Source organism: Apium graveolens, chromosome 10, assembly GCF_009905375.1.
Source record: "Apium graveolens cultivar Ventura chromosome 10, ASM990537v1, whole genome shotgun sequence".
Taxonomy (NCBI): domain Eukaryota; kingdom Viridiplantae; phylum Streptophyta; class Magnoliopsida; order Apiales; family Apiaceae; genus Apium; species Apium graveolens.
This window is the reverse complement of record NC_133656.1, coordinates 153,914,868-153,942,793: the sequence shown is the minus strand read 5'-3', so window position 1 is coordinate 153,942,793 and position 27,926 is coordinate 153,914,868. Positions and strand designations below refer to the sequence as shown.

At 35.0% G+C, this 27,926-nt stretch overlaps 4 protein-coding genes across 9 annotated transcripts; all 4 read right to left on the bottom strand.

Annotated features, from left to right (window-relative positions):
• Positions 1-1,301: 1,301 nt before the first annotated feature.
• On the bottom strand, positions 1,302-17,555 carry LOC141688959 (uncharacterized). 5 transcript variants are annotated; one of them, XM_074493112.1, is made up of 14 exons: positions 17,230-17,555; positions 16,026-16,142; positions 15,627-15,734; positions 15,399-15,470; positions 14,873-14,944; positions 6,646-6,690; positions 4,309-4,550; positions 3,923-4,193; positions 3,761-3,848; positions 2,860-2,975; positions 2,397-2,619; positions 2,153-2,310; positions 1,816-1,936; positions 1,302-1,724 (listed from the first exon to the last, which is right to left on the bottom strand). In XM_074493112.1, coding segments are annotated over exons 1-10 (1,050 nt in total). In that variant the 5' UTR covers positions 17,264-17,555; the 3' UTR covers positions 1,302-1,724; positions 1,816-1,936; positions 2,153-2,310; positions 2,397-2,619; positions 2,860-2,974. The 5 variants fall into 5 exon arrangements, with proteins under 5 accessions (XP_074349213.1, XP_074349209.1, XP_074349211.1 ...); XM_074493111.1 differs by lacking the exons at positions 1,302-1,724; positions 1,816-1,936; positions 2,153-2,310; ... (4 more) ...; positions 4,309-4,550; positions 6,646-6,690 and adding exons at positions 8,086-8,218; positions 11,931-12,285; positions 13,147-14,514; positions 14,605-14,652 and having other exon boundaries at positions 15,627-15,731; XM_074493109.1 differs by lacking the exons at positions 1,302-1,724; positions 1,816-1,936; positions 2,153-2,310; ... (7 more) ...; positions 16,026-16,142; positions 17,230-17,555 and adding exons at positions 6,030-6,117; positions 7,490-8,218; positions 9,383-11,204; positions 11,931-12,285; positions 13,147-13,619 and having other exon boundaries at positions 4,508-4,550.
• On the bottom strand, positions 1,500-2,962 carry LOC141691168 (uncharacterized). The gene is made up of 5 exons (XM_074495906.1): positions 2,823-2,962; positions 2,397-2,520; positions 2,153-2,310; positions 1,816-1,936; positions 1,500-1,724 (listed from the first exon to the last, which is right to left on the bottom strand). Exons 1-5 carry the CDS (start codon positions 2,960-2,962, stop codon positions 1,500-1,502), a joined length of 768 nt encoding a protein of 255 aa, XP_074352007.1.
• A 2,357-nt stretch (positions 17,556-19,912) lies between the features above and the next one.
• On the bottom strand, positions 19,913-23,392 carry LOC141693836 (uncharacterized). Of its 2 annotated transcripts, none has more exons than XM_074499011.1 (6): positions 23,238-23,392; positions 22,540-22,673; positions 21,447-21,631; positions 20,652-20,846; positions 20,405-20,464; positions 19,913-20,265 (listed from the first exon to the last, which is right to left on the bottom strand). In XM_074499011.1, exons 2-6 carry the CDS (start codon positions 22,661-22,663, stop codon positions 20,131-20,133), a joined length of 699 nt encoding a protein of 232 aa, XP_074355112.1. In that variant the 5' UTR covers positions 22,664-22,673; positions 23,238-23,392; the 3' UTR covers positions 19,913-20,130. The 2 variants fall into 2 exon arrangements, with proteins under 2 accessions (XP_074355112.1, XP_074355113.1); XM_074499012.1 differs by lacking the exon at positions 23,238-23,392 and adding an exon at positions 22,789-22,933.
• A 426-nt stretch (positions 23,393-23,818) lies between these two features.
• LOC141693904 (WEB family protein At2g38370-like) lies at positions 23,819-26,921 on the bottom strand. Its single transcript, XM_074499091.1, has 2 exons — positions 26,587-26,921; positions 23,819-25,498 (listed from the first exon to the last, which is right to left on the bottom strand). Exons 1-2 carry the CDS (start codon positions 26,800-26,802, stop codon positions 23,969-23,971), a joined length of 1,746 nt encoding a protein of 581 aa, XP_074355192.1. The 5' UTR covers positions 26,803-26,921; the 3' UTR covers positions 23,819-23,968.
• Positions 26,922-27,926: the final 1,005 nt, after the last annotated feature.

Below are 27,926 nucleotides of genomic sequence, written 5' to 3'. Positions count from 1 at the left end.
AAAAGGCAAAAATAAAATAGAATATCTTGTGCTTTTAAAATAGCACGCCTGATGTAAGAAGATCTTAAGAACCTTTGATGATAAACATGAAATTATACTATTATTATTATGTTCTTGTTGAGTTGTTATATCTAACTAGCATAACAACCCGTGCGAGGCACGGGTCATTTTCTAGTGATTTACCCACTTTTTGATGCAGTACCTATTTCCAGTGTTTTGAATGCTATGAAGGATGTATGGCTGTGTCTTTTGTGCATGCAGATTATTAATCTGTTTTATTATTTTGTCCTAAAAACCATGTCTGGATGGGGTGTAACGGTGTTGAGGTTCCAAACTTTGCTTTGTTATGTTTGATTTGCGGTTGATGATGGATTCCCCTTGGAACTAAAGCAATGCAGAAAATAAGTTCTAACAGAAGGAAGCAAATATAACACTGTAGAAGATGTAAGCAAGGGATGCTAACCCTAAAGAATAATTAGGATAGCAGGAAAAGAAAGGGCGACTAAATCTTTAACTGATGTGGAACAAACATGAAGTTGAGAAAGTGGAAATGATCCACAGTTTCCGGTTTGCAGTAACAGAAGGGAAGCACACCTACACCGTTCTAGTTTCGTAAGAACAGATACAGACTCCCTTCAAACTACAGGCTCCCCTCAAACTCTATTTCCCACTACTAACTATATTCAAATGATTCTGACCACTTGCATTAGGAACATGGTAGATACATTTTTCATGATTTAATTAAATATAGTTTATCCAATTAGGAGACCTGAAAAGATGGTACAATCCTACTTGGTTCTCTGAAGCAATTCCATCAGCCGATACGATCCCCTCGTTCTAAGTCGTGTATTTGAAGATGTGAGGATTTTGTGATTTTTTCTTTCAAAAATCGACATCACCGCTTATGCATACTCTTAAAAGCACATGTTTGCAAGGATAACTGATGTCATTTATACATTTATACGCAGGCTGTGATTAAAAGACTGGTGAGTGATGTAAACATTTCACACAGCACTTTACCTTGGCTCTCCTACAAAATGCTGACTTTTAGGATGTTAAAACACAGGTGTGCATAGATATATACACACAAGTATGTAATCTAAATTTTCTCATACTGTTATACATATACTTAAGCTTCTGTTGAGAACATATTAATGGAACCTTTTTTATGAACAGAGTGTCGCAGAAAATTATGGAAAATATATATATCAAGAAATCATTTTCATTTGCAGAGTGATATTAATGGGGCAAAGACATAATCTATAAATGATTAATAGCAATAACAGATAAGATGGTTGCAGCAAAAAGTCTGTGCACCATGTTTTGTTCATAAATAGTGAAAATTACTTAAGATTTGCATACGGACCTAGTCGTGCAAGCATGCAAGATGAAACGTAGAAATGAAGTCTGTTAAAATAACAATCTACCCATAAATTGGAAATTTGAAATATAGTCTTGAAATATTTATTAGGTGGTCCTGATATGCTTGTTAGAAGTAGTTAAGTCACCTTCTGCTTCTTCCTGGAGTTGGGTCCAACTGGATTTCCAGCACTTGTACAATGAGATAAATTGGCAGTACCAGAATCAACGACATTAAGCTCAGACACTCTTGTGACTGTGTACTCCTCGCATCCCTGAATAATATTGTATAGTGTGATTTTGAGCTGAAAGGCGCATAATTTTCCAACAATATTATTGACAGCAGGAGGAATGACTACCAATTCCTGGAGGGAGAGGGAAACATAATAGAAATTTCATCAGTTGGTTAATGACTTAATTATGGACCTATTTTGTTGTAAATTAACTGGTCTATACCTCTCCGGCCTCGTCCATGAGTTTCTGTAAAGGAACGCCTACAAGCTGTTCTGCTTCCTTATTGAATAAGGTTACGGTTGTAGATCCAGTCTGATCCTCAATCTGCACCACAATTCTGAACCTGCATAAGATTAAGCGTCAGTCAATATAGTGTGTGAGTATGTTCCAAATAAAATATTTTGTTCCGTTTTGGCTTGGTATTGACTAATTTTTAATAAAGAGGTGTTATCATTATGGGTGTTAATATAGGTATCTGAATAGTCAGTTGTGATTTAGTCAAAAAAAAATAAGTCAGTTGGGTATTAGAGAAGTTGTGTCTTGTTAGTACGCGTTTTACCTTTGTGCTAGTGAAGGTATTTCTGCATCACATGCCAAGCAGAGAAAGGCTCCATCCAAGGCTCGAAGTGCACGAGCACAAGTAGGGCAACAATTGTAATACCAGCCATTTCCGTCAAGTATCCCAACTATTTTAGCACGACAGATGCAACGGAAAACCTGCATATTAATAGATTTAAATTTTTGAAGCCACTTTGGCAAATCTGGCAAGGTATTATTGAAGGTTATTGAAAAAGCTGATTGACCTGCGTGCCATCTGGAATAACAGTTTCCAGTATAGAATTTATTGTTAGCTCCTGCACACGGTCTCCGTTTGAGGTGACAAATTGTTCTACCGTTGGAGGAGGCAGTGGCTCCTTTTTTCCGGTGCTGGCAGTTGTGAGAGCATTTTTATAAGGGCATTCAGAGGGGGGTAGTCAATGTTGACATAAGAGCGAGTGCCATCAGTACTTGACAAGGATGCTGCATCTGCATTTTAACTTCTTTTTAGTCGGTTGAATATATAAACTAATTAATAATTTAATAAATTTAAATGTCTTTACTTATTCATATACATAGTGTTTTGTTTGATAACTAAATACATTTATGTATATATATATATATATATACATGTTGCTTTTTTGGTAAGAATGATCATTTGATACGCTTCATGTGTCATTTTGTTGGTGCACGGCTTACCTATACTTATCAAAAAGTGTAAATTATTACCTGAGAATTTCTTTGCAAGTAGGCCGGTAATGACCACAAAAACAGGCCCGTCAGTAAATACCTCGAGAAATTGTTTTGCTCTGGCCTCCCATAGAGTAACCATCATGGCCTCATTCCTGCAAGACAACATAAATATGTAAGATATTTGTGATGGGACTGGGTCTTTGGGGCATTCCTATGCAAAGTATTTGCTGTAATGAAGACATTAACTCTCCGGTCTTAAGTTTTGAATTTAATGTTAGCTACACTTTTTAATGGAATTAATAGTGGTGGATGATTTTTTTTCCTTGAAATATTTGTTATAGTTGAAATTGTTTTATAAACTTGTGTAAACGACACTTTCCCAACTGAATTTAAATGTTGCATCTCCAGATTTGGTAGCAATCGCATAGTTTAGCAGGGAATGGTACAAAAGGGACTAAAAATATTTTTTTCCAGTAACCAGAATGTGTATTGGCCAGTTCAAATCTTAAAATCGGGATATCTAATTTACCGGGAAAAAACCACAAAAAGGAGTATGACAAGAATATCTTTATTTTTATGTGTACATTTCTTGTGAGGTGGTTAAAATATGGAAAAACAAATACCTTATTTTGAATTAAATTATAAATTTAAAACTTAATTGGAATCATCAACATGTATGTCATCTACTCAAACTGTATTGTATATACATGAGGTGGTTTGATATCATGTAATTAGAGGCCCTGTAATATCCCATATATTTAAAAGTATGGACTGATGTTCACGTAAATAAGTTCCTAATGATTAAAATTAGATGAAAGAATATGTAAATTCAGATTCATACCAATTTTTTATAGGAGCAATTTTAAGTTAAGGATAATAGGCACATATGAATTGTAATTATAATGTCAGTCACGAAGAGTTGCAAAAGAATGCTTACTATTCATTGGTGAGGACGACATCCATCATTTCAGCGCCATTGGACCTTTTTTCCATTTGTCCATAACTGAGTACCATGACAATTACATCTGACAAAGCATATGATTAGTCATCTATTATCGTATACATGCAGCGAATAAGTAATATGTGTTTTAGCTCTAACCTATGAGACATTTGACCTGTCCAACCAAGTTTTTCACTCTGTCGAAAGGTTGGAGTTCGAATTTGTAAAGGGGAATCTCGTTCATGTCTGTTTTCTCTTCGATCTTAATCTTGTAATAGAAGCTGATTGCAAGGTCTATGTCAACACTTCTGTACAACGCAGGCGCTGGTACAAGTTTGAAGTTGGAGATGTTGTAGACACCTTCTTCCTTAAGCAGGGGTAAATAAACCTGCTTTTGATTGTTTCGAACGGTTGCCAAGATATGGTTATCCTACAAAACAATTATATCCAGGAATAGCATATGAGTAATTTTCTTAGTTTGGGGACATATCGCATTTCCACCATAACATGTTAATATGATTAATAGCAGTAAGGTTAATGCATACCTGTTCATCAAGTAAGATGATATTGGTGTACAACAACAACTTTGTTTTCTTGTTAATAGCTTCCCATATCCGGCCAACACGAACACGAATTGTGTGATTTTCCATGTTGGATGTTAAAGCTGATATCATTGTGCTTTGAGGCATGATTGAGTGTGTATTGTATGCTGGTAGACTGTAAGCGGGAGGGTGTTCTATGACAAATAATTCCAATCTGTCCTTTATATATACAGAGGGGGTAGTAACTGCAGGAATAGGAAAAGGGCTGAATGAAGGGTGTGTAATGAGATAATTAAAATAAATGGAAACGGCCGATGGTGTAGCATTTGAATTAATGTTTTAAGAATTGTATTGTATGTGTTTGCATCTAATGTGTTAAGTTTTATGCCCTTAAAGGCTGGTTTCATATATTTAATTAATTTCAAAAGCAAAATCACTAATAACAAAAATTATATTCCAATATTGTAATGTTTTATATTCTTTCAGTATGGATGAGTAAAATATGATGAGTAACTAACGGAATTTTACAAATTAGTATATACTTACATATATTATTATACCAAATTTAATAATATTGAAAACATCAAAAATTAAATAGATTATTTATATGTATGTGAAATTAAATTAGTAGTAATTATTAAAGAATTTAAGATGTAAAAATATATCCATATGAGACAGGATTTGTAAATAGTTACATAGAAATATTCAGACAATAAAAATTAAAATCATACGGAAAAAAAGAATGCAAGTTAATTTATTTATTCATATAATGACATAATTGAATCAACATAAAAATTAAAATCATACGGAAAAAAAAGAATGCAAGTTAATTTATTTATTCATGTAATGACATAATTGAATCAACATGTATAAGTTAGGTTTGATCTGTGTCAGACGAAGAGTTGTATGTCAAGCTCTATCCCCATATTTGTACTATACTAAAAGCTAAAGCAAGGGAGTTTGGCAGCTTCTTGGAACGTCAGAAATAAATTGCTAAGTAATGTGGGTTAAATACAGGAGCTTGGTATCCTAAGGGCCTTTTACAACTGATAGGATGAATATAATCTGAATTGAGCGGGTGTAACTGATGAATATTAATGCATGCATTTAAAGTCATATAATTGTATATTTTAATGAGTTATTTTTTGCACATATATATATGATGTTTGTCATCATAACTTATCCATCTTGTTTGATGAGTGTCCTGTATCAGAGTTATACACTTTATACTTTCTTTTCCCAGCAATTTTTTTCTTAATACAATGAAGCGTAGTAGTACCAATCTCCAAAGCCTGCCCACAACTATGATTGTTACCATAATGCAGCTAATGTTAGCGGGTGGTTTTGAAGATTTTTTCAATTTTTTTATTGCTTGGGCACAAGCGCAAAGACCTGTTGTTATAGTCCGGTTGCTGAAGGAGTTTCCTTTACGTGAGCTTTATAAGTTTGGAAAAATCGGGAGTGTTCGTGATATTGCTTGTTTTGAGCGATTTTTCGATATCAGCAACCACTTGGTGGTTGATGATGCTATAATGTATACACAATGCAGGAGTATTATTTCCGGTGTTGGATGCATTAATGACCATTTTCTTGAGCTTGACTGTTTGACCTCTGAGGGTCATTTCTTATCGATGGTTGCTAATTATATCTTAAGATTTTTTTGCAGGAAAAATCAAAAAATTCCTACACTACAAACTCTTGTTGCTATATATAACACTCCTCACCATGAAAGAGATATAATTCCTGCTCTGAATTATCTTCGGGCCATACGCTGCAATTGAACTTGATATTGAAGTGGCATGTGCGATTCACCTGGGTGGTTCAGAACTAACATTGCTCAATAACATGCCGTCAACCGATGAGTGTTTGTTCTGCAGTCTTGCTAGGATGACAAATATGTTTTCAAGTAGTTCATGCTAAATGTTTTTGGTGTGTATGAAAGTAGTTTGTTGGTTTTAAAATAACAGTTTATGATTTTGTTGGAGTTTGAAAATAGGTCTATTAGATAATGGGTAGTGGTCTGTCATTTTTGTTCTGCAAATGTCACCTGTAGGTGTCATTAATTGATCCGATAAGTAAATTAATGATATTAGTTTTATTGTATCAGCGCATACTGGTTTAGTCTGTTTCTAAGGGTTAGTTGGTTGTGCATTTGATAGGAGCTATAGTGCTTCCTAATGCAAGTTTAGGTAAGTCTGTTATAGGCTCTATTAGATTCTCAACAGTTGATATGTTCCTACAAAATTATGAAATAAATTAAAGTGTATGCAATTCCAATAATTAGTGACACGTATGAAATCTGTATCAGATTTTGTACCCATTGCGGAAAAAGGAACTGACCTTTCCTCCTCAGAAACCAGTCCATCATCAGCATAAGCAGTTGTCCTAAAGGAATTTCAATTGCATTTAGGTTAGGTAATGCAACCAAAACAATTGTGGAAAAATATAAATAGAAAGAAAATATTAGGTAATGCAACAGAAATACTTGTGTCAAAATTTATTAAGAAATAAAAGAAATGCTAGGTGCAGCTATGGTATGGACAATGGCAATGAAATGTTATGCCTAGAATTTAAATCCCTTCCATACAAAGGACTAAATTTTGTTACCAATGCTAGCGGGGGCTATTCACGTTTTCAGTGAGATAAGTTTCTTCCATGTTGTACTGCGGTGATTTTGTGGTGAGGATACAATTACCTAAAGATTGTAAAAGTCCTCCATCTATATAACTTAAAGGAGGAATAGGTGCCCTCATAAGAATTTAAGAGGACCTAGAACTACTATGTGTAATGTCAATATGTCGTAAAACACCTGCTTTTTTATAGCACGTGTTGATTAAGACAGCTTTTCGGCGTCTAGATTATAATGCAGTTTACAGATGCAGCACTACTATTATCATCTATACCGTGAAATTAGTTTGATAGAAGCTAAGCAAGGGGCAACCCACCTCTGGACATCCGGAGCACTACAGGCTAATAGATTGACTGAGCAAACATTCTAAATTGTTGCACCTTGTCTTACTCTAATTAAATAAAATTACCCACGTAGTCACTAATCATGTTATCTCGGAACCAAATACCAAATATAGTGATTTTGCCATACCTAAGAATCTGTAACAATGCAGAAAACTGTCACGAATTTTGATATCCCTGATAGGGACAACGACTACACAAGATTATCAAATACCTCACGGTGGATAATGTTTTTGGTGTAACCCTTGGTGACCTCGTTATCATCAACCGTAACAATTTTTAACCCATTTGGAGAAGTAACGCGAGAAACTGCGACGTACATCTGGCCGTGACCAAATACTGGGTCTGGAAGGTACAAGCCCACATTCTGAACCGTTTGTCCCTGGCTTTTGTTCACGGTCATTGCATAGCATACTGCAACTGGAAATTGTTTTCTTTTCAAGATGAACGGCACTGTCTTATCCACTGGGCACATTGTTATTCTAGGAACATATGTTGTATCGCCAATCCTGGTACCCATTATAATTAATGCTTCGATTAGAAACGGGTAGCATCGAGTGATTATGAGGCGAGTGCCATTACACAACCCCTTTTTGGCATTGAGGTTACACAACAACATTATTGGTGCACCAACCTTAACCGCAATTTCATGATTTGGCATGTCACTAAATTTTAGTGAGTTTAGATATTCGGGTGGATATAACACCTCGTCAGCCTCTGATGTGGACGAACCTTTACAAATACTATTGTAGCTCTTGTAGACTTTGAATTCCCCTGGAAGTCTGCGTAAAACAGTGACATTAATGTTGTCAACATGTTCATTGAGGGGTGTCAATACAGCTCTATTACGTAGATATTCCACATCTCCATGTCTGTGATGGAGGTCTTTGTAGATTTCATTGACTATTGCCTCAATAGCATCATCAGAATAATTGACGAGGACCTGTAAAACATTTTGTAGTATGTTAGGTTACCATGGTTTAAGAGGCCGATTTACTACGTTAAGAATTAATTTATGTTAATAGGGGGTTAATGCAGGTACACTAATTTCTGTTAAATCAAATATTGTAATTTAAAAGGTTCTGATCTTGTTCTCTCACAAGTAATGTATGTGGTATAGCAAGAAAAATATTAATAACATAGTTCAATATGAATCAACTAACTTACATGAAATGATCCATTGAAACATAGATACCGATAGAGAGAACAGAAAATATAGGATGTATTTCTAGAGAAGACAAACAAAAACATAAGGGTCTGTTCCCACACCTTTTCTAACAATTTTCAGGCTTCGTGTTTCCAATCCCCACAATAACAGTAGTACTATCCAGACCTCCCCCCTTTTGTATTGTATATGCCACCAGGTTGATAAGCATGAATAACTTATTTCCAATAATTCAAACTATCAATTACCTCTGATATTATTTTCAAGAACCGAACTACACTACACCATAACCAACAAAATTTGAAACTTCTGTAGATTTGGCAACCCTGTGTCTTAATAAGAATTAGACCAACAAGAAGATTCGCTATACATAATAGTAGTTGGCGTACAACCTTGCTCCTATCTTATGGGGGCCATTACTGACAACAACATGAAGCGTTGTAGGGATTATTGGTAAGACGTGCACCGCAAGAGGAAATACAGTTGCTCCGACATCTTGAATGCAGTACCCCATAAAGAGTGTTATTCATACATATAGTATGCTCTAAAGCTCTATATACTGAAGGGCACGAGAGGAACCCTCCAGCAATTTATGAAACTTAACATAAACTGCTATATGAGGAATCGGTACACATTGATTATCACAAATAAATTTCCATTAAATTAAACACGAGGAGGGCAGATATGTGGATTTTCTATCACCAATAAGAGAATGGAAAGTATGCTATTTAGTTTCTGCTGTTAATTTGGTTGATTTAATCGTTATATGTAATGGAATGTTTATAACAATATAACCTGAATATACGTAATCTAAGTATATATATGTTTGCAGTGTGCCAGAGTGACTTGATAAATGGAACAACTCGATAAATTCCTGGTTATTAGCACCCATTTAAAAATGATAGTGTTTAAGTTTGGATAGGCAGGGCGTGTAATATGTACCTCATCGGGTAATGTTATCCATGATGGCTCCGGGTCATCTCCAATTATAATTGTTTGCTCCAAACCATCTCCCAATGACAACACCCAATCTCTGAATTGCACTTTCTCACCACGGATTGTAACTTTTGGGACATTCCTTTCAATCCTCATGTTCTCACGTAGAGTGAATACTTTACAGTATTGCCACAACCGTGACTTGCTAATGCTGGCTGCCACTATTTCCTCGCGGCCCTTTTTTGGAATGACAGGTAAAACCTGTCGGAAATCCCCACCCAAGACCATAGTCAGGCCACCATATGGCAAGGTCCCGGCATTTGGGTCAACCTTGGACCGTATATCTCTGAATGTGCGATCAACAGCTTCGAATACAAAACGATGAGTCATTGGAGCTTCATCCCAAATGACCAAACTTGTGCTGCATATTAGCTCCGCAAGAAACGTATTTTGTTTGATGTCACAACAGCTAAATTCGTCGGCATCAATCGGTATTTTGAAGCGTGAATGAGCTGTTCTGCCCCCGTCAATCAGGAGTGAAGCAATACCAGATGAAGCAACAGCAAGCACTATTTTTCCCTCACCCCTTACTCTGGCTATAATTGTGGACCATAAGAAGGTCTTTCCAGTTCCACCAGGGCCATACACAAAGTAAAATCCTCCTATATCCTTGTCCACTGATTCCACAATTTGGTCAAAAATGATGCGCTGCATTTGGTTCAAGCATTGTACGGCCTCATTTGCTTTTAAACGAAGTTGCTCGCGATCATACATCATCTCCTCCAATAATAATTCATTTTTATATTTAGAAGTGGAGACAGTATTTAGCTCTGGCAAACCTGGGTAATCAGCCAATTTTTTACCATATTGCTTTAACAATTCATTTATTGCTTCAAGGGCTAGCATCTCCTTGTCAGCAATATTGATTTTCAGTTTTGGAAAATTTGTGATTTTACGCCGTTTGTATTCAATATCGTCAGCCATTTTTTCCCAGTGGCTTGCCCAGAGTTCTGAGGGGTTACTAACTTCGCAAAAAACTAATAAAGTGACAAACAAATCGCAAAGTTGAGAGGCACTGGCACATAGGGAGGCATCTGTAAGTGCAATATGCCATTCCTTATCGGATTCAAGCAAGCCTCTGTGAAATCATGCTTCTTTGTAGGTAGAGTAAACAATCCCATCAACTGTTCTGATTTCTTCAAACGTTTTGACCCCAACGACAATGTTTAACAACAAGCGCATGTAAAATCGTTCACCAGAGGCAGGATGCGCATAAACCATACGCCCAATTACATCAATATTTTGTTTTCGACGGAACCAACGTTTAGCAGATGCATCCCATCAGAACTTTGTTGGGTATTTGATAAAGGTTAGATTGTGACCGAGGTTGTCATATCGGTTAGATAACATCCATTGAATGAACATAGTGCCATCAGGATCAACTCTGCGAACAACTTCAGGCAATGTCTCGTTGTCACGAAATCTAACATCCTGCTCATTTTCCAAGTGAAAATACAGTCGTTGTACAAAGGGCTCTCTGTGATGAATGGGGAACTCAAATAGACGCCAACATGACTCGGCTGCCGAAACATATCGTCATGAAAGATAATTGCTCACTTCATCTGAACTTGAAGTTTTAAGAGTCGATGAACTCTCACAATTGCTACAGAGATTTTGGTTAGCGTTCTCTAAGCGTGCAGTTGCCGTATCAGGACCCTTGCCAATATATTTAAATAAATATTTTATAGAGAGAGACCGGTTACACCATTCAACATTTATGTGCCCTTGATATTTCACCAACAATCCACGATGATATGGGACAACATGTCTAACGATAGAAAGGAACCCATTAAAAAAAGAACTTACTAAATTGTAGACATTTTATAAAATTTATTTATTATTTTTTTATATTCAACATTGCAGAATAAGCAAATTATAATAACTGCAAATGTTGGCCCGTCATTTGAAAACTTTGTTGGAATATATATAGTAAACATCTATTTTATAAATCTATATTACGAAGAGTGTTTGATATGGCACAGTGTTCATAGTTGATTATGATGCAACCACGTTTTAAACTACATACTACTACCAAAAAAATGCATAAAAATAATAGTTAAACAATGTTTCAGGATGATAGTGATTGTTAGCATTCATTTAACAATAAGTAATATGAATGACCACAAACACATCTATGTATTTATATATAGCTTTCCCAAACTCGTTAGTCGAAAGGAGTTTGATTTTATTAGTGAAAGAAAATGAAGATTGAAAGTTAAAAGAGTGAGTTCTAATTAAAGTTAATAATGCAGAGTACAATAAGATGTAAGCATGCAATCACTTTCAGAGGGTGGCAGAAGTGGCAGGGGTTTCCTACACTTTAATCTAGGTAAATGAGCAATATTACTGATCCTATGGATATATGTGCATGCCATTTTTTAAGGGAAAGGCATGTGGGTTCTAAACACACTGACATGTAAAAGATTAAAGTAGTCATATTGATGTCGAAACTCTTTCAGGGCTTGAAAATATTATGTCGAAGAAAAGTGTGTACCTATTATCCAAATGTATTATGTTATACTCCACTGTTACTTTTGTATCTCTCCTTCTATACAAGGCGTAACCGTCAGCATCCACAACCGTTTTATCGCTGAAAGATTTGGGATAAAGTTTTGTGCATCGGCCTTTTGACATGCAAGGACATTTTGGATTTGTAGGTCCACATGGTCCATGCATCATGAGTTGGGAAACTGTTTTGTACCCTATTGGATCTGCTTCCTTATCAGGAATTTCAGCACTTATGACATTATCAATGTCCTCTGGAGTCAACAACCTGTTTGCAGCAGCCAACTATAATACAATATGAGCATGTGGTAGTCCCCGTTTTTGAAACTCCACTGTGTATACCACTGCAATTCAGTATAAAACAAAGGTAAGAATGTGTGTATACTGCTAGGGACCCGCTGTTATTGAAACATACTGCTATATGGACAATTTTATGTCAATAATTGGAGTTTAAAGGACAGTACTATAAATTATTTATGGCTTAATGCTGAATGAGTTTGTAATTAACATACCAATCAGGATTCCTAACCGGATTTATAAAAGTTTTGAAGTTAACATAGTAAACAACTGCACCAAATTTATAAAGTAATAAAAGGTCTATTAAATTACATGGCCACAGTTAGTTTTACATTTTAGTGCCGCACATGGACATGGACACCTTGATATTTATGGTTGACATTTATCTCCAAAGAAAACACTGTGATGAAAAACCATGTTAAGGCTTAAGTGCAAAAAAGTTCTCAGCAGACTTCGACTGTAGAAAACCTGAAGCACCTGATAATGGTCATCAATTAGAAAACTCAACTGCCTAAAAGATATTAAAAGGGGACGGTGCAGAAGCATGTAATTAGGTACTATAATATGAGGTAGTACATAAGTTTCTGAATTAAGTTTAAATATGTGTTTACATCTGCCTGTATGGTAAGGAGCTTCCTCTTAAACGTTTTGGTTTCATTCTCTGGTTTACAAGTTCGTATTATGACGAGATTTAACTTTAGCATGTGGCGCTACTATTCAAACAGTTTAATATTTTTTAGTATAAATTCATTGATGTATTTTAATTATAGGGTTACATGAATTTATGTTTGTCAAAACCTGAATGTTAAATTCATGTAGGCAAATGTTTTGGTAACCAAACAAACATATAGCCCTGACATATTCAAAGTCAAGTAGTGGTAGCAATCATAAACTAAGAAAAAATATACCTGCGAGCACACGCCCTAAAACATGTTTTTTGGTGAAGTCATTGAGCATAGCATCGAGCTTCATTTTGAAGACCCTGGCCACAATATCAGGTCGTACAGAGGCACTGTGAGATCCAGAAGCCCGAACAGCCTCCTCAATTTCATCCCATTTCGGATTACACGTAAAAGTGCTAAATAGGTCGGGATGTCCATATTCTTTGCAGACGGCTAATGAATCCTGAAAATTTTGTTGCATGTATCGGTAGCCACCAGTAAAACTTGACGGTAAAATCACACGTCTACCTACCTCTGTGGCATCCACATCACCGCGTCTTAGGCTATCTACAATGTTATTATAAAGATCCGATCTTATGATAGATTGATGCCTCTGCACCCAAACCAGTCTGACACGCTCCACTGAGCACCAAGCATCAACTATAAATTGTAGGAATAAACGCCCACCGAGCAACAAAGTATGTCCTTCAGCAACACGATATTATGCCCTAAACGCATAGTATTCGCGCATACTTATCGTGTCCTTTTCACTTTCTGAATTGTTTGCATTACGATGTTTAATATTGATTCTATACCCATCTTCCCCAAACGGGAATAACAAAGGGTACTGCAACGACATAAAAGAAGGGTGTAATTCACTGATATGTTGCAGATCATTTCTTTTATGCTCAACAACTATATCCCTATTATTAGCAAAGTCATTATCAACCACAAGCCCAGCAAACTCATAATCATTAGTAGTTGGGACATTTTGAAATCGACCATCAGAGGTCCGCCTTTCAAACAATCTTAGGTGAATATGTTCGGGTTGAGCGCCTGTAAATCGCTCATGCGCCTGCTTAAATATACCGACTAAAGCATTTTCCCGCTCCAACATTTCTTGCAACATTGAGACATTAGTGGGATCCACTTTCCCTGCCTTTCCTGTAAAGCTTAACCGGTGATCCACAGCCTCCTGACCATCATACATATACAATTGTGCAAATTTCGGTGTTAGTCCATCTGGAGGTACCAAAGAGCCGAGGCTATGATAAGTACGTCCACACACGCGAAAGACATATGGCCCCTTGCCATTATTAACCGAATGATCAACATTACCCCCGAATGAACAAAATGCAAAGATGTTGTTATAGACACGCCTCTTGCTAAAATAAACATTTGATCTTGTCCCGTTTGCACCTATTAGGTAGTTCAATTCTGGAGGTGTTTCACGCAATAAAGGAAGTTGAACCTTCCCTTTACCACAACAAATTAAATAGACCTTGGGTCCTGTACCCACATGTCTGCCCGTAAATTCAGCAGCCCAAACGTGCGATGTGCAGAAACCACATATCTCTTCTTGTATACCGATATTGAGGATTGTTTCGCACTCCACTGTTCCGACAATTCAACGGCGAGTTCATTTAAAAAGAGCATTTGCACTATGATTAAAAGAAACAATCATCCACAAACTTGAAGTCTTACAAAAATCTTTTTTCTTCTGATTTATGGATGTGCGCATTCTCCGTGATTCTGCGAAGTATGGAAGACTAACACATAAGCATGGAAAAAGGCATCCTACCTATTTATTTTTAGTGGGAGGCATATCTGCGAATTAACTATAATTTGGGAGCAAAGATATTTAGAGAATATTTTACAGAGTTGGACAACGTTTGCATGAGAATCTCAGTGAAGCCATTCGGCAGAGTAATAATTAATGCATACGGAAGAAGGTGCACAGAAACAGTAATACCTTGGTTTGTTCCTCCGCAACTTGCTGAGCCAGGGTCTTTGTTCCCCTTTCCACCTTCTGCAGGCTCCCCATCTGGTTGCAACAATTTGATCAACAATATATGGAAATAGATATCTTTAAAACGGTGTTATAATGATAAATCAATAACAAACAAAGGCTACTATCTATAGTATATAATGTTATGTCGAATAACTAATAGCATTACCCTATATTTGGGCATAAAAAAAATAGAAAATAGTAATGCGTAGAATTGGCACGCTAAATCATAAAAGTGGAATCATGTTAGGATTTAGTAAATCCAATAGGAATAAACATTTGATGGACAATGTGCAGGCAATTGTTAGAAAATGCAGGTATAAAGGTCTAGTTTATATCTACGTTTTTTGTGCGAATTACTCCATCATGCCTGGAACTACGCTCAATTTTTGGTTTTCTGGACGAAATTCAAAACAGCCGCAGCCACAAACAAAAAGTCTAAGGATCAATATGTAAATGTGCATATAAAAAATTAATGAATGGATGCTACCTTGCGTTGAGCTTGTAGGTGGAATGAGGGGCCATGCAGCATCTGTGTGAGAGGCCCCAGACACATTATTATCTGTAGAAATAAATTGTTGGACATAGGAATTTATGAGAACAATTGAACATAACTTGGCTCATTTATATTGGTCGGGTATTAATCCATGCTCTTGATAATCGACTTATGGAAATGCAGAATCACGAGTTTTATGCATGTAATATTGGATGCGCTCACTCATTATTGGGCAGGTTTCAAGCCTTGGCACTGATAGGCTCTGCGAATTCAATACAGCTTCGTGGACGCCCTTGGGCCTGCCTCTTTTTCTAGAAGGGCCTTCCCCTGCTTTCAGTCACAGAATTACAAAAATTAATTGCATAAAATCATATTTATAGTAATTAAAACCCTTTTATTTAAGTCTTGAGGTATAGTGTTATGAAAGCTAATCTATATTTAAAGTTGGGGGACAAAATTTAAGCGAAGGGAACCCACTATGTATTTTAACATTATGCGCAACAGCTAACAACATAGAATAAGCCTATATTTATCCTGCGAAAATTTTAGAAATGCATATAACTGCGAATTTGCAGGTACTTGTTAAAAAATGCAGATTACAAAACTTTTATTATAACTCACTCTTTGAACGGCGTGCATTATATCTTTGCCTTGCTAACCTCCGTCTTTCCAAAACCTCTTCGGTCACCGCAATCTGAGGACGACCCCTTTTTTTAGCCGGACCCACATCGTCTTTACCTATCAAGTGCCGACATAAACGGTTTCAATAACTTGCGCATTTAGTTGTAATACTGCATCTACCCTAACAATCTGCGCATAAAGGATGTTCGAATGTCCCTATTGTGCGACCAATTTGATTTGGTTTTTCGATATTACAATTCTGAATTGATTGAAGGTTAAATTTGTAAATCATGTGGGAGGGCCAGGCTACACAAACATACAAAGGAAATAAGAAACCCCATATAATGCTGCCATGTGCACTCAAGACTTGCTATACTCGACTCGCTAAGTATACAATTTAAGATCAAGCACCCGAGCATTTTTATCCTTCAGTGGTTCATATTAACTGAAACAGGCCAAAGCTGGTATATGTACCAAGCTAGCACATCACTTCTCAAATTTCAAATTTCAGCAAATACCAAGTTAAAGTACCTAATCTAAATGTTTACTTACATCAAACAACGGTTAAACCAATTTCGTGAACTATCAATTGGTCATGAAGGTTTCATTTCAATGTAATCATTTTAGGTGTCCGTGCTAGTCAACCCGTATCACATTGATGTTTTATCTCTACAATCGAGTCCTCATTTAGTGCCGAGCCCCGATTACACACATTGCAACCCCCTGCACCGTACATTATGCCTATAGCAACATATTTGTTGAACCAACTTTAACCCAACACAAACACAGAATGCTGAATAGAACTTAGTGAATATAAAGGGAATAAGATGACCTCAGAAAGCCAAATAAGAGGAAAGATAATAATCAATTTATAAGCTGAGAGCACACAATAATATATAGGTCACCTTAGGCGATTCTCAAACACTTAACTGGTTAGATAAATAGATTACATGAATTCAGCTCTATAGTTAATAATGACTGCCTGAAAACAATCACAACAGATAAAAATAATGTTCTAAACTTCATTTACCTCAAAAGGTGCCAATAGGAACACATACAATCAAAAGATTATCAAAACCCTATGCCCTCTAAATCCAAAACTGAAATCACGGGATAGTAGAAGCACATATATATAAGTAATTTCTAACTAATGTCCTAAAGCAAGTTTCCAATTCATTAAGCACGAAGAGAACTCATCAATTACCTGACACGCCTACATGATTTATATGTTCAGCCATACCCGCTCACTCATTCTAAGCAAGCCGAAATTTTCAACTTCCAATTCTTTATTCTTGAAGCCCAAATATTAGATAACTCACTTGAAGCAGATTAAGCCACCATTTTTGTCTAATTCAACCCCGCGGGTGGAGTGGTACTTCGACTGTTTTTTAAAAAACCCCGATTCCCAAAACTCTAAGCGATGATGATTGACCCGCACCTTTTCAGTCCCCAACCCCGTGGATACAATTACGGCTTGGCCCGCCTTCGATCCTATGTATTATCAGCCTCCCTTTTGGACAGCTTTGAATTCTTTGTAGCTTGTTCAGACAGCGGTGGCCTGTTCAGACAGTGGTGGCTAGAATATAGACAAATAGACTATATAGACAGGGGGGTAAAATTGTCTTTTAATCAGGATTAAATGACTCACGATTTTTTACCCCGTGTTCTGCTATTATATAGATAAAGGACTAATGTTATTAACATTTTGATTTGATTTAGAAAAAAAAAACATTTTGATTTGATTAAGGGCAAGTATAAAGTACAGTTTAATATTGTTGTGTACTCTTTCTTAAAAAGAATCTTAATCGATCTATTTGTTGTCTGGAAAAGCGTTTTTGATCTAAAAGCGGCTATTAGCAATCCCCTACTTTTAGAAAAAGCTGTTTTCAGCTTTTGCAAGAAATAGTTATCAGTTTAATCATCAAAACTTCTCAAAAATATTATTTTTATACATTATATTTCAAAATATTCATAGATTAAAAAAAATTACCAAACAGTTATCTAATTTCCCTGACAATACAGCAGTTTCAGTAGCATTCCCAAATAAAATCTTAAACTTAATGCAAAAGTACCGGTTTTCCGGGTAACGAAGCACGTACTTGTGAAGTTGTGATTAAACAACTAAAAAGAGAATAATTATTATATTATGTAATAATTATTCAAACTAGCTTACGGCTCGTGCGATGCACATGTCATGGTTAATATTTATATATACTAACCTATAATTCGTGCGATGTACAAGCTGATTATAACATTTATAATTTTATTATTTTATTATTTTATATAAATAAATTGTAAAAATTAATAATTATATATTATTAAAATTATTGAAGTTAAAATATTTACGTATTATTTTGCATATATCATATTATTGATGGATTCAAAATTTTGATTATTAAAATCTTATAAGAACTTTGGGAGTTTTGAATAGAACTGATACATGTGGATGACTTGGTATTATTTATTTATATAAAAAAATTGAATTATTAATTATTTTGTTATATTATAATTTGAATTATTAAAATTAATTTTGAAATTATTTGATTACCTACAAAAGAGGTTAAAAAAGAACTTAGAAATTAAGTTAGATAATAATTCATAGAGTTTGTAGTTATATTAGATACATGATTTAATTATTTTTAATAAAATTATATTTGTTTAAATTTTGTTTTGAAAAATGTTAGCCCATGTTTTTGGAAGATGTTAACTATCCGACCAAACGAAACCATGTTTCGCTTATAATAGTATAGTATATATACATATATATATATATATATTTTATATTTTTATTAAAATTTTATATAAATAATTCAATACTAAATAATGATTATAAAATTATAATTTCAATTTAAGTTCAATCAGTATAAATAGTATACGGTTGGTAAAATCTTATTCATAAATAATAATGTAAATTTGTGTTGTTGAGAATTGAACATGGAAATTATATGTAACCTTAACCTTATAAATAATAAGATAAATATTTGTTATTACCGAGATTCGAATATAAGAATTTATATGTTTTTTTATAAATAATAATATAAATGTTTGTTGTTGACGGGATTCGAAACTGAAAACTTGTGGAGTGTATTTTTTTAATATTTTTATTTGATGAAGAAGATTTAAAGGCCGTGATGAAAAGAGATAATCAAAATAGGGATAAATCAAATCATTCTGTTTATTATAATATAATATCGTACAGATAGATTAGCTTAATAACATATGAATTATGCCCAGTTGCTTGTTGCTTTTGCAACCATCGCAAGGAGCTTTATTTCAAATTGATTTCTCCCCGTTTTAGCTGGGTCTGCACTTTTTTTACTAATATTATAATATGGGTATCTATCGGGGATGAGTTAAACTCAAATACTGGAATAACAACTAATAAACTCATAATTACTTGAATTTATCAGCTAAACTCAAATACTGTGATAACAAATAATAAACTCTATAATTACTTGAACTTGATCTTACTTCACATGATGAGCAATTAATAACTGAAGTACGAAATTAACGGCCAATAAATTACGTCGCATTTTCGCTTGTTCATGAGCAAACACCGATTTCATTTATATACGTATAAAATTAATACGTGTTCATCAGTTACCATCTCTTATAGCTCGTTGGTGGTTTAGATTCAACAACAATTTTTCTTAATAATTTTGGGTTGTTAAATTATGAATACGAATAATATATAGTCAAACGTAGCTTTTGCAACCACTGATCAAGGTGTAGCAGCTAGTTGTTACAAGTCGAAAGTCACCACAACTAAAGTTATTTTTTCCTCTATCCAGGCATTTGGCTTATATATTATTATTAAACTTGAATGGTCGGTTGAGGATTGGTAACTATAACATTCATCAAACGTTTAATAAACTAACATCAAGTGGTAATATGCAAATACTGTATCATTTCTGGGAAAGGGTAGTTGATTCCTTGATTGTATGATTCAGATATATTGACATGAGCTTGCTATCTAGACATATTTTACAAATTACATATTGGAATTCTTTTGTCATGATTCACATGCAAAATAAATTACTAAAAGAATATACAGTTTCATCTGTCATCTGATTCCACTTTTAAGATGAAGCAACCTCAATTCTTCCTACTGCAGGTGCTTGCTGTAATCTGATTTAGATGCATCACAGGCATGGAGAATGTTGCATATGTCATTTGATTCCAGCCATTGTTCTGCGTTTATAAGTATAAGAGGCCCATATTCGAATACCATTCGCTTACACTGCCAAGAATAAACAAATCGACAATGGCGATCATCAGATGGCTTGAATATGAATGTCTGATATCTGAATAACCAAAATTTTAGGTTCTCTTATTTTAAGTATTTTTAAGAGTGCCAAAATTATAGATTAATATTTAACCTTTGTCTCATAGCCCTTCACAGCTTTACATGCCTTCAAGAGCACTTCAATTATATCCAACTGCGAGAAAATTATAACATAAGATGTTGTAGTAATAGGCGTCTGCTGAATCATTTGCTCAACTAATAGGGTATCTAATACAGTCATGCTTTACAACATTAGAAAAATGATAATTCTGAACAACAAACTTCAAGCAGAGAATTGTAAGCATCTATATCAAATGCAGTTACTGATTGTAAGAACATACCTCTGTGTCAGGATCTTTCAGCTTTATTAAAGCTTCTGCAATTGCATAGTGACAAAGCTCACAACTATTTTTACTCGTATGCTGAGAATTAAGAGCCACTTGTTCGCAGAGATTGACCTTTTGACAGAAATCGGCAGGCTCTATGGAGGATATCTCCGAAAAGAAAAGAGCATAGTAATCCACCAACACGAGACACTGCCAGAACAAAACAGCACTAGGAGTTGGATCAAGACGTACAAAATGACTATACCTTGCATTCTCTTGCAACAGTACCAAGTTGTAGAAATTTGCCACTAAATGCTCAGAAATATGCACCAACTGCATCACCATGCCTGCTATATTCTAATGGAAGTGGCTAGGTACAACTAATGTGATTCTCAGTCAAAATTTATTATAATTACACAGTCATTTCTGTAGTAATTAAGTAATCATAGAGTTCTTGTATGCAGACCACAAAGGAGGGACACTCTAGCATTCATATAAAGGCAGATATTTCATGGGTTATGGGATTCACACATCAATTATCAAGCTACAACAGTAATATCATAAAAATGAAACCATGTCAAGCATCAAATACATAGCTATGTATAAACACTTGAAAAAAATGGATAATCACAGGAGGTCAGGGAGGACTACCTACCAGCTATCAAGCACAACTTGGTTCAATGTCAAAAATGCACAAATTCTGGTAATTCTAGCAGTGGAACCCACGAGGACATGGTAATCCAACATGTTGATCTTTGTTATTTTAAGGAAAAATAAAAATATTTGGTGCTTGCATTTAGCAAACAATACCTCTTCCTTAAGAGAGTGCAACTTGGAGCAGGAACCGTGAAGAATGTGTATGATCTCCTCTTGCGTTTTGTTTGCATCGAGGTAAGTCAGTGCCTCAGCAGTATATTCTTTACACAGTGTGCAAACATTGTAATTCTTTCCTATTTCGAGAATATCCTTTTCTGAGTCTTGAGTTACCTGCAAAACTGTAGCAACAGAACCTAACCCTTCAGTTTGTTTTTTGAGTTCTAACTTCCACTAAGATCAAGGAACATCATAATTACGATTTCTGACAAAGACCGGTCAGTACATAACACAACATAGGCAAGGTTTTATCAACAGTCAAAAGCATCTATTCTTCATGATATCATCAGGCATCTGTCAAACAAGGTAGATGACATATGTAGGATAGATAGTCTTATGAACAAGGTAGCTGAATTGCACCTTTACAGTTGTCCAACTAGCTACGTATGTAGGAGGAAAAACAACTAGAATATCCAGTGTTGATTCCTCCATATCGGTTGTCAGATGACTCTTTTTCAGAAGAATAGACTCCAATTATGATACAGTGCAGCTAGGGAAGTTATTTGTTTCGATAGCCTCCCATATGATTTGGATGGAGAGGGACAATTGAATGCACTCTGGAACTCAAATTCAGCCGAGTCATTTCATAGCTTGTATTAAGAGTAATGAGAAAAGAGTTTCTTTTAGCATTAAGTTCAGAATTTGATTGCTCGAGACCCTAGCATTACCTCTATACTGCATCAAGTATGAGTACCTATGTTTCATGTTGTTCAAGTTGAAGCCTTTTTCTCTTGCCTTAGTCCACCTGAATTCTGAATTTGTTATATAATTGGAGGTTGTTCCACCCTCATTAATCTAGCCGGGGGAATCCCCCAGTATTATGTAGTATTCTCTTGGCAAGTCAATACAGTCATTACTTGTCAAAGAAAAAGAAAGAAGAAGATACAGACGTGAATCCCAGTGTTTCTATGAATAATTGGTTGCCTTAGAATCACTAATGAAATTGCCTTTTGATGGTAAAAAGGAAGATCAATAATTAATCGCAGAAACTTGTAGAGACTATTTAATTTAAGGATGAAAAAGAAAATACCTGTATCAAAAGATATCTCAGCAGTTTCACCAGTATAGACACTACTAGTCATTAGTTCTCTAGAATCACTGGCCCTGCTAGCTCCCAATACGAAGATAATCACTAGCCAAATTCTTGTGCCCATGCTGCGAGTGCTGAAAACAAAGATGTCAATCAAAAATTTTAAAAACAAAACATCAAATGATTAGGCGACTTCGAGACCTCTTGTTAAACAGATTCTCAGAATTATTAATCAGTAGTGCTACTTACTAAGATTGCCAGAACAAATCTCTTAACAGGTGGCACTAAGTCTCCTCATAGTAAGGTAATATATTCCTTGCTTACTTTTGTTAATTTTTCGAATTCTTCATAAAAAACCAAACCCCATTAACAAGAAACTACATAATTCACAGATAATTCTTCTTTTTAGACATGAAAAATAGTCAACTAGAAACCAAGAACATTTAGCAACATAATAAAGAACATAGAAGTAGTTGGAAACGCTGCAGATCAAAACAAGAACTACAAAATCGAAGTAGGAATTATAATAAAGCAGTAGCATAAAATAATAAATTAAATAAGGGACCAACTAGTTATATATACAAGTAATACAACATAAAAAGTGTGTTTGCGCTGAAGAAGCCTCTACAAGTTTTGAGTATGATTAAGAAATTAGAAACCCTGAAAGAAAAGTTCTAACTGATGCAAAAAGATTATACCTTGTGCTGTAGCTGAGGAGAAGGCTTAATGAAATATGAAACTTAAAGACAATGAAATAAAGAATCTTCCATTTACATTTCTGAATAGATAAAAGATGAAAAATTTAAAGAAAGGGTTCGTTGACATTGATGTTTGCTTCAATTTGAATGGTTGTTGGTGGTATATTACTCTTTTAGACATATTATAGGTTCATCTAACGGCCAAAATCACATCAATCCAAAATCTTCAATTTTCATATTGTAGCACAAGGGGTGTAAGAGACAATTTGCCTTTTTACAATTTTATTTAAAAGAAGCACCTTTACAAGGTGCGTCATTCATTAGGGTATTAATAATTAATCTCCATTTTTTTGCTATTAGAATTGTAAGATTGCAACTCTCATTTTTGAAGTTTTATCAAAACTTAAGTCAATAAATTCTTCTTCTTAATACCTAATCCCTGATGTCTTTCCCGAAAACTTAAATCAATAAATCTGATTCAGAAATTATAAAAATCTGAATCAGATGACGGTGTGATACTAGATCTAAAAGATGATTTTTTGCAATCTGATTTAGGTTTTCCTGCAATGTTCTCACTTCAGTAAAACTGAAAACACTAAAACCATTAATAGCAGTCATATTGATAAGTTTGCGATAATTCTTCCAAACTGTCAAAGCATACCAAAATAAACCTTGCAAGATATTCCTAGGAGGACTAAAGAGAAATTAGTAACTTGTTGATCTATGTCATTTCATCTGCACATTGGAACCCTTGCACCTGAATTTTGTTTCTTGCTCTTCTTACTTTGCTTGGTGGTCAAGAGTGAAATCCGAGCAAACCCAAACTTCTTTTTCTTTGCAGCTACTTTCTTGTTGCCACCTTCTCCCTCACTCTCTTTAGCTAGTTTTTTATCATCCTCAATTGTTTTACTGATCATTTGACCCAAAGAAGTCTGTTGTATCCCCGTATTATATTCTGCCTGCACGCCATTTTCAAAATCTTCAGTCAGAAGCAGCTTTCTGCTCAGTATTTGCCCTATTGACAGGGTTTGTCTTAGCACCGGCTTCAAGTCGTCATTCTGCATATTCTGTCCATTCACATCAAGCAATCGAGAATCTCTTCGATGGGAAGAATTCTTGAACTTCGTGGAATTCTGTGAAGATCGTCTTTTCTGACCATGCTCAGATCTCCACTTCCTAAGAGCTTCTTCAACGGACAATTTTCCTCTATTTGCAACTTCTACTCTTTTTAGAGCTTCTTCCAGGACCTTCTTACTGGTTTCTGCTTCTTTTGTAGCCTCCTCTACCATCTTCATGATAACACTCTCTGATTCATTAGCTTGATCAACTAGAAGCAAAGCATCGACTTCTTTCTTCTTACATATATCCTCCGCCTCCCGAGCTTTGGAGATAAGAAAAGAGTATTCCTCAAATGATAGAATTACAGTCTCAGGATTTTTCTCATCAGATCCAACCAGTTCTTCACTTTTTGATAGGGCCTTGACCTCTGCAAGAGCAACAGCCTCACTGGCCTTAGCTGCTTCCTTTATTTTTGTAGCTGCAACTAACCTGATCTTGGCAGTTTTAACCATGTCCTTGGTCTGTCCAATCTCAGATATTGCTCTTGAAACTTCTGATCTTGCTACTTCGCCAATTTTCTTATAATAATCAGTTTCAGAATCCAAGCGGTGAACCTCCCTCGAAATATCAAAAACATTATCAGCGCTGCCTTTGATTTCAGCAACCTTGACAAAGTGTAATTTTTGTTTTGTTTGGTTCAGCTCTTCTTCAAGCGATGAAATTTTGGAGGAATTTGAACATAACCTTTGACGAGTCTTGTCAAGTGAGTTTCTTTCCTTCTCTATCTTCTTGCTGTAGGATTCAACTGCAGATTGGATGCTAAGAAGATCGCTTGTAGTCCTAGTTAGGTTTAGTTTTGCCTGTTTCAACTCCATTAAAATTACACCTGGTGTTGAGGAGGGACAGACGTCCAAACTTCCCACAGTATGTTGATTGTCACTTGAAAAGCTTTCTTGGCTTTCTTTTGCTTCGGTTTTCATGACATGATGCACTTTCTCATCATCTACATTAGAATTAACTGCTACATTGGTTTGAGAGGTTTCATTCTGAATCTTCTGTCTTAATTTCTCCACAATCAGTTTAGTGCTTTCAAGTTCTTTCAAAATATTGAAGGTTTCCTTTTCCTTAATTACCAAATCTTTCTCCAACTGCACAGCTTCCTCCTCCACTTTTGTGATATCAATTGTGCCCCTATCGTTTGGCTATTACAGACAGCTATCATACAATTAGATACATTTCATAAAACAATAATAGGTGAATTAAGATGCAACACTCATTCGTTTGTCTGTAAAAAAGCACGGATACTTCAGATTCCAAATACTTGTATCCAATTTCACATTATAACTTAGCAGAGCTGTGAGCACATATTTATAGAAAGAGAAAGTAACAGACTGAAAATGAGGTGATACTTCAACTCATATAAAGCACAATTTAACAAAACTAAATTATCAGATATAATCTTGCAACATTGATAGAAAGCAAAAGAGCCTGCTAAGTACATCACTATTATGTAAATGATAATCCACAAAACTGAAACTGCATGGTCTAAATGTAGAACTGTAATAGAAAATTTAGAGAAACTTGACTTTTAGAAATTCAGTGATGAATTCGGCCAAGCATGGAGAAAAAAAAAGACCATGGGAAGAGCAGGAAGGCAAATAGAAAATAGTAACAACATAGTAAGTCGACCATCAAAAGTAACCAACAGCGAAACATATCACACAAAGCAAACAATGCCTTGGCCCTATCACAGAAAGCAAACAATGCCTTGGCCCTTGCATAACCAACAACACATTAACATCTATTAAAGATAGTATGAGAAGAGACATCCAAAGCTTTGCATACTCTCCACATCTGTATGTAACCCGCCACACATTACATTGTGCAAACATAAAGAAGCATGCCCAAATCGAAAGGCTTTCAGTTGCTACTTGCAAGCAGTAGTACATTTTGAAGCAGTTCTTATACAGTTGAATGGAAAATCATTCAATTCCAAAAAGTTAAATCATCTTTTTCGGGAACATCAGACACTTCTCATAAAGCTGAATCATTTCTTAGGAATATATACATAAAAAACAAAACTAATAGAATAATTAAACTACACTACCAAAATCATAAAATTAAAGGCATTGCAAGATACAACATTGAGCAAGACAGAATCAAGAAAACTAAAGAATGTTTGTTTTTCTTCATTTTTTATTAAAGTTTTCACTGAGACTGACACACAATTATTAATAAAACACAAAAAGATAGATACAATAACACAAAATTTAAAAACAAAATGCAAGACCTTAATAGGAGGAGAAAAGCTGTTGAAATGAGAATGAGGCTTCCAATAACCAAGTCCACCAAATCTACTAACTGCTTCCTTCACTGACTCAAATGGAGCAGAAGTATCAATCTGGGCTCTTCCATTATGCTCCAAACCCGAGACCCGACCCGGACCCGAATCAAGAATGTGACCCGAGCTGTTATTACCATCTTGTTGGTGTTCTTGTTTTGCCATTGATTTGAAACAAAGTGAAGAAGCCTAGTTGAGGTTAAGGGTGTTATGTGGACGACACTGATACTGCTGTAAGAAAAATATAGATAAAAAACACAACATTATCGGATGTACATGTACATGTGTTTATGTACTTGTACAGGTCTATCTGTTTATGGAAATGTGTGTAACGTTCGACTTTCTCGATAATTTCTCGCTCATTTCAAATTAGAATCTGAATTTTAGTTTAATAAATAATAATAATTATATATTTATTTAGAAGACCTTTTAACCTGGCGTTTTTAGTTCTTTAATCTTTACCAACACGGTGGTAAGTGGGTAACACTAACAGGGTACTTGTGCAGTTGTGCTTGCATGGTGATGGTACAATTATTTGAAGGTTTTGGGGCCCTCCATACGCTTCTGAGTTCTGATTTAGTTTTCTATACTATGTTGTTCAAATAAATTAAGGACATAATGACCGAATTACCTGGTTGCAATTAAGATAAGATTGCTCTACATATTATGATTATAATTACGGATTTTGTCAGATTGGAATTTCATCTTTATGACTGTCTAAGAGATTGAATGACGTATGCGAGGTGTAATTTTGTGATGCAAATTATTAAACGGTATGGTCTTGTTTGAAAGTTATGTTTTTAACAAAAAATATTTTTTTTAATCAAATTAGAAATTGGATCTAATGAATTTTTTTAATATTAATTTTATTGAAACATTTTTTTATCAATTTATTTTATTTAAAATAGTTAGTTTAAACCGTTTCACGTAACAGTTAAGAGGGACATGTGTATTCCCCGTTCAGGTTCTTGCATTTGGAATGAGGATTTTTGAAAGAACTCAAAAATAATTCACAAAAGAATTCTCTCACACATAAACTGTCTTCATGTCAGCAACTATTAAAACACTTTCACCGGAAAAATTTCTTAAATAAAATATGAAACATTTCATAAAAAATTGTAAAAAATATGTGAACAGACACGGTCTCTAAGCTAAAATTTTAGCTCATTGCCATTGCTTATTCTAGTTTTACTGAATTTTAAATGAATAATTTAAAATATCTATAAATATTATATTTGACAAGCTAACATAATTATTATATCATATATATAATATCCTATATATAATTG

Bases quoted from the DNA above. Each gene is read 5' to 3' on its own strand.
- LOC141691168 (XM_074495906.1), bottom strand. From the start codon at position 2,962: ATGGTTACTCTATGGGAGGCCAGAGCAAAACAATTTCTCGAGGTATTT. The intron at 2,521-2,822 runs GTGCACCAACAA...CACAACTGCCAG, and splicing joins TTGATAAGTATAGGTAAGCC to CACCGGAAAAAAGGAGCCAC. The intron at 1,937-2,152 runs GTAAAACGCGTA...AATCTTATGCAG, and splicing joins ATACCTTCACTAGCACAAAG to GTTCAGAATTGTGGTGCAGA.
- LOC141688959 (XM_074493108.1), bottom strand. From the start codon at position 10,360: ATGGCTGACGATATTGAATACAAACGGCGTAAAATCACAAATTTTCCA. The intron at 8,219-9,382 runs GTACATATTACA...AATGTTTTACAG, and splicing joins GGATAACATTACCCGATGAG to GTCCTCGTCAATTATTCTGA.
- LOC141693836 (XM_074499011.1), bottom strand. From the start codon at position 22,663: ATGGGCACAAGAATTTGGCTAGTGATTATCTTCGTATTGGGAGCTAGC. The intron at 20,847-21,446 runs GTATTGTTTGCT...TTGTTCTGGCAG, and splicing joins TGCACTCTCTTAAGGAAGAG to TGTCTCGTGTTGGTGGATTA. The intron at 20,465-20,651 runs GTATGTTCTTAC...ATTTTCTCGCAG, and splicing joins TGAAAGATCCTGACACAGAG to TTGGATATAATTGAAGTGCT.
- LOC141693904 (XM_074499091.1), bottom strand. From the start codon at position 26,802: ATGGCAAAACAAGAACACCAACAAGATGGTAATAACAGCTCGGGTCAC. The intron at 25,499-26,586 runs GTCTTGCATTTT...TGTCTGTAATAG, and splicing joins GCTTTTCTCCTCCTATTAAG to CCAAACGATAGGGGCACAAT.